This window comes from Hipposideros armiger, unplaced genomic scaffold (genome assembly GCF_001890085.2).
Source record: "Hipposideros armiger isolate ML-2016 unplaced genomic scaffold, ASM189008v1 scaffold_126, whole genome shotgun sequence".
Lineage (NCBI taxonomy): Eukaryota > Metazoa > Chordata > Mammalia > Chiroptera > Hipposideridae > Hipposideros > Hipposideros armiger.
The window spans coordinates 108,241-113,782 of record NW_017731476.1 but is presented as its reverse complement, the minus strand read 5'-3'; the positions used below and the strand labels follow the sequence as shown (position 1 = coordinate 113,782).

General features: G+C 47.9%; 1 protein-coding gene across 5 annotated transcripts in view; it reads right to left on the bottom strand.

The window, feature by feature from the left end:
- The window catches only part of TMEM219 (transmembrane protein 219), a 12,005-nt gene extending 9,986 nt beyond the window's left edge, over window positions 1-2,019 (bottom strand). For 2 of the 5 annotated variants that reach the window (XR_002124703.1, XM_019648728.1), the window contains exons 1-2: window positions 705-1,806; window positions 428-617 (exon numbers count right to left, since the gene is read on the bottom strand). Coding sequence is in view for 4 of the 5 variants with exons in the window: in XM_019648728.1 (XP_019504273.1) it covers window positions 428-617; window positions 705-1,109 (595 nt within the window). In the remaining variant the exon portion in view is untranslated. The other 3 variants (XM_019648729.1, XM_019648730.1, XM_019648727.1) reach the window with 3 other exon arrangements.
- Between the last annotated feature and the right edge of the window lie 3,523 nt (window positions 2,020-5,542).

Below are 5,542 nucleotides of genomic sequence, written 5' to 3'. Positions count from 1 at the left end.
GGATGATGTCTCCATGTTTCTGTGTCTTCCACGGCACACAGAGCTGTGCCAAGCAATGGCAGGCCCTAACGACACTAGTTTTAACTGCACAGAACATGCTTCTCAGATTCCTCAAGAAAAAGAAGGTGCCTCTGTGAGAAGGATGCAGGGATGAAGAGGGATGAGAAAGACCATTAGGTCAAATCCAGCCCATGTCATCACACTTCCAAGGACAGAATCAAAGGACCTCAGAGCCGGAAGGAGAGAAAGAAAACATTTATAGAGAACCTACATTGGGCATCGTGTTCACTGTAAGTATCTAGTCCTTATTACAGCAGACGTGACTAAGGCCCAGGGATGTGCCCAAGGTCACCAGGGTGGCGAGGTCAGAGGCAGGGCCCACCTCCGAAGGTTCTGATGTCTAACCCACAGTCTCCTTTGATCTCACCTTTCAATCCCATCTGACTACCCTGGACCTGGGCTTGGAATGTCTGGGTCTTGTTCCTGTCTGGACCATCTCCAAAATTCAAGGTGGTCAGCAAGCCCACGACGTGAGACCCATGCCACGTCCCTGTGACTTGCTCAGTCACGGGGCACAGGGTCAGCTGGCCGAACGATCTCAAGAAGGAGACCCAGTCCTGCATGCAGAAGGAAGATGGGAGAGAGGTGAAAGATGAGCGCAACAGCGGGCCTGCGTGGGAAGGGCGGACGCGAAGGACACTCACCTGGGGGATGTCGGGACTGCGCAGAGTCCTCCTGGGAGTGAGCAGGAAGCCACCAAGGCCTAGGCCAGAGAGGCCCAGAAGCAGCAGGATCAGAGTGGCACAGACCAGAGGTGGGTGGTGGGCCAGACAGAGATACAGGTTGTGCCCTCCCTGGCAGCTGCCCATGGGGAGCAGAGGGGTCTGGGCCTCCGCGGAGAGCCTGCAGGAGGACAAGAAGAGAGAAGTGGACCACAGCTTGCCGCCAGTCTGAAGGCACTTACCTATCTTATTCAAAGGGAAGCTAAAGCACCGAGAAGACAAGGGACTCGCCCAAGGCCACACTGTTAGTGGCAGAGCCAGGACAGGGGTCCAAGGCTCTGGGCTCCCAGTATGCATCTCCCCGCACCACTCAAATGTTTGCTGCATTTCATTTCTGAAGGAATCAAGGCGGAAGCAGAGCAGAGCATGCTGGGCTAGGAAAAAGGAACCTGAAAAACGAGAATTCTCAAGGGGAGAAAGTCCGGAAACAGCTATCCTGGGCTAGGGTTTGGCTGCAGCACAGTTCCAACCAACAGGCCAGAGGAACCCTCTGACGCAAGAAAAGCCACTTTGGAGTTCAGCTGCTCAAGCTGACTGACTCCTCTGCCACTCACGGGCTATGCGAGAAAAAGCGAATCTGTCAAGCGTTGTGCATTTAAGGATCTGTGAAATGAGAGTTCTAAGAACACCGCGAAATGAGGACTATGTGTGGCCAATCACGCAGTCGGTGCACTTGGCCTTGCGGGAACTCAACAAACGTCCGTTTCCTTTCTAGTTTTCTGTGTTACATTGATCTTCCAAGCCAGATGAGGCAAAGCAAAACTAATTGGGGGAAACTGAGGCTCGGGACTGTAGCACAGGAACGGTAGGGCTGAAACCCATTTCCTACTTCCAGGAGGGGCGCTCTTCCCCAGGCGAGAAGGGGCAGCTTAATGAAAACGGACCGCTGGGACGGGGGGTGGGGAGGAGGAGAGGTCCAGGAAAACGCAGGTGTCACAAGTGCTCCGTCCCTGCCCTGCCTCCCGTCTCAGCACCTCTAGAAATGGGGAAAAGGCAGGAAGCAGGAGGGCAGAGCCTGAGGGTCAGCGGCTGGGGTGCACCTGGGCCTCCCCGCCCCCTCCCTACCCCTAGAACCCCTGCGGAACTCTACACCCGTATTCCTTCCCAGCTCGGCGGCGTCGTGGCCGCCGCCGCCGCTCGCTCTCACCGTTCGGAGCCGGGCGGAGGCCGGCGCCCCCCGCGACGTCACGCGTGGAGCCGCTAAGGGGCGGGGTCCGTGCTCCCCCACCCCCTACCCGCGGCGGCGACGCGCATGCGCAGTCCAATCAGGGTGAGGCCGTACCAAGAGGAAATGATGTGGAGAGGCAACGGGGCAGAAGAGAACTCCGCGGGAGGTAAGCAAAAGGGAGAGGGGCAAGGGAGCTGATCCTAGAGACGTTGTTAGAACTGTGAACGCTCCCTCCGCAGAGTCTGTGGGGACATTTCCACGAAATTCTTGTCGCAAGGTTTTTTCTGCTGCTGGCTTCCTCCCGCGCCAATAGAACAGCCCAGCCGCGCCCAGGTTCCGGGTACGGGCGTGGGGACGGTCCGCCCGGGGGTGGGGCTCCAGCCCCAGGATGCCGGCTTTCGGGGGCAGGCGTGCAGAGATCTTTCCTGTTTGGTGTTTACACCTCACACCTGGCCCCTGGCTTTTATTGGCTCCTTAAAAGATGCACAGCATCTCCAAGCAGCAAGACTGCTTAGTAGGTACCATCGCATTCCACGTCTGCCCACATTTGAAAGATGAGAACACCGGGGTTCATCTTACCTGAAAATAGCAGGACGCACAGAGCCAGGAACCCAGGTTCAAATCATGACTCTGTCCCTCTCCTGTACAAGCCAAACCGTTCTTTTCTGGGGACTTACTCCTCTGTGAAAGAGGCTCATCCAACATGCCTCACTGGTTGGATGGGAAGCTTCCAGTGTGGGAAAAACGAGGGCCCAGTGCTCACTGGGCACACAACCAGCGTTATACAAATACTGTTTGAAACTGAATTTGAGTCCTCAGTTCTACTGAGGCTTCCTTAAGGCAGAGAGCATGTCATTTACGAGGTCTGACAACTAAGTTCGCGAACTCATCCTAGAAAAAGGGCTACACACCTCATTGCTGAATATCACTAGTCACCTTTGAAGCACTCCCCTTGGGAAGCTATGCACTGATGCCAGCACCTAGTACACCCTTCAAAAGCAATTTTGGAACACTTTTTCTGGAATGGCCTCATCATTCCATCAGATGACACCTCATCAGAGCTGTCATCGTGTTACCCTTGATGTCCTGTATATCATCCAAATATCTTCCTTTCAATATTTCCTTTATCTTTGGGTAGAGAAAGAAGTCATTGGGGGCTAGATCAGGTGAGTAGGGAGGATGTTCCAATACAGTTATTTGGTTCCTGGCTAAAAACTCCCTCACAGACAGTGCCGTGTGACCTGGTGCTTTGTCGTGATGCAAGAGCCATGAATTGCTGGCGAAAAGTTCAGGTCGTCTAACTTTTTCACGCAGGCTTTTCAGCACTTCCAAATAGTAAATCTGGTTAACTGTCCAGTTGGTACAAATTCATAATGAATAATCCCTCTGATATCAAAAGAGGTTAGCAACATCATTGCAACAAGTTTGTGAACATAATTGTCCGACCTCGTATGTACCACCACCTCCAAAAGTTTATAGCACAAAATCCTCTCACATATAGTCAAACGATATTTGACAAGGGTGCGATGACCATTCAATGGGGAAAAAAGAGTCCTATTCAACAAATGGTGTTGGGGAAACTGGATATCCACATACAAAAGAATGAAATTAAACCCTTACCTTACAGTAGATACAAAAGTTAATTAAAAGTGCGTGGAAGAACTAAATGTAAGAGCTGAAACTATAAAACTTTTAGAAGAAAATGGGGAAAGCTTTATAACATTGAATTTGGCAATATTTGTTGGATATGACACCAAAAGCACAGGCAACAAAAGAAAAAAAGTAGATAAATTGGACTACATCAAAATTTAAAACTATTGACTTGGAGCTGATGGGTCCTGGAAAAAATGCCCTCCAAAACTAGATTGAAACAACTACTTAACTTGGAGCTGATTGGTCCTGGAAATACACACTGTTCCCAATAAAATTTTTTCTAAAATTTAAAACTGCATCAAAAGACAACAGTGAAAAGGCAACCCATGAAATGGGAGGAAATATTTGCAAATCATATGTCTGCGAAGGAGTCAATATCTAGAATATATAAAGACCAGTCCTACACTCAATAACACAAAATCCCAACCCAATTAAAAAATGCACAAAGGACCTGAATAGACATTTCTCCAAAGAAGATATACAAATGACCAACAAAATATGAAAAGATGCTCAATATCACAAATCATTACGAAAATGCAAAACAAAACTACAACTAGAGACGGTTGGGTGGATCATTTGGTTCAAATGCGTGCTATTAACAACAAGATTGCTGCTTCGACTCCTGCATGGAATGGTGGGCTGCACCCCCCACAACTAGATTGAAAACGGCAACTGGACATGGAGCTGAGCTGCGCCCTCCACAACTAAGACTAAAGGACAACTTGACTTGGAGCTGATGGATCCCGGAAAAAATATTGTTCCCCGAAAAAACACACTGTTCCCCCAATAAAATTTAAAAAAAGAAAAAACCACAACTAGATTCTAGCTCACACCTATTAGGATGGTTATTTAAAAAAAAAATTTGAAACTAGGGTCTCAGAGAGATATTCGTACACCCATATTCATAGCAGCATTATTCACAAGAACTAAAAGGTGGAAGCAACCCACGTGTCCGTAAACAGGAGAATGGATAAACAAAATATACACACAGTGGAATATTATGTAGCCTTGGAAAGACATTCTGACACATGCTACCACATGGATCAAATCTTTTTACAAAATGAAATAAGCTAGTCAAGGGATTAGCAGTAGCTAATAATGTCCCCTCTTGAGGTGAAATTTATATAGAGTAAAATGCAGACCTTTTTTTAAAAAAACTTTATTTGGGAACAGTGTGTTTTTTCAGGACCCATCAGCTTTAAGTCAAGTAGTTGTTTCAATCTAGCTGTGGAGGGTGTAGCTCAGTGGCCCATGTGGCGATCGAACTGGCAACCTTTGTGTTATCAGCACAATGCTCTAATCAACTGAGCTAACCGGTCACCCCCATCAAAAGTTAACTTCTGATGAAAGCTTTCCATGTGTGTTATGTGCTTACATAGTACTATGTGCTTTAGAGGGATTAGTTTATTTAAATCTCAAAAACTCTACAAGAAACATACTATTTATTGTCACTGCTCCACTTTATAGCTGAAGAAAGTGAGAGTAGTTTGCAAAAGTTACACATCTGATTAGTGGTGGAGCAAGTATTTAAACTAAGGCAGTCTGTGCTTTTAAGTTCTATAGTATATTATTGTCTAGGATAATATCTTGGATATATTAATGACTATATATATATATTTTTTTTATTGATATGGAAAGATCTCCACTATGTATATTAAAAAGCTATGAGTAAAAAAATTATATGTATAATTTTTTTGGCCGAGTGGCGCGATGGTTAAGAACTGGCTTGGGATGCCAGAGGGCCCTGGTTCGCATCCCACATATGAGGGCCAGTGACACTGCCCTCCACAGCTAAGATGCTGAACAACAGCTCAACCTGGATCTGGGCTGCTGTGAGTCGCTGGTGACAGCGTAGGCTGCAGCCCCTGTGGCAGTGAGTTGCCATAGGCTACCGTGTGTAGCCAGCAGCCAGCGTGAGCGGCTAGCAGCTGCAGTGAGC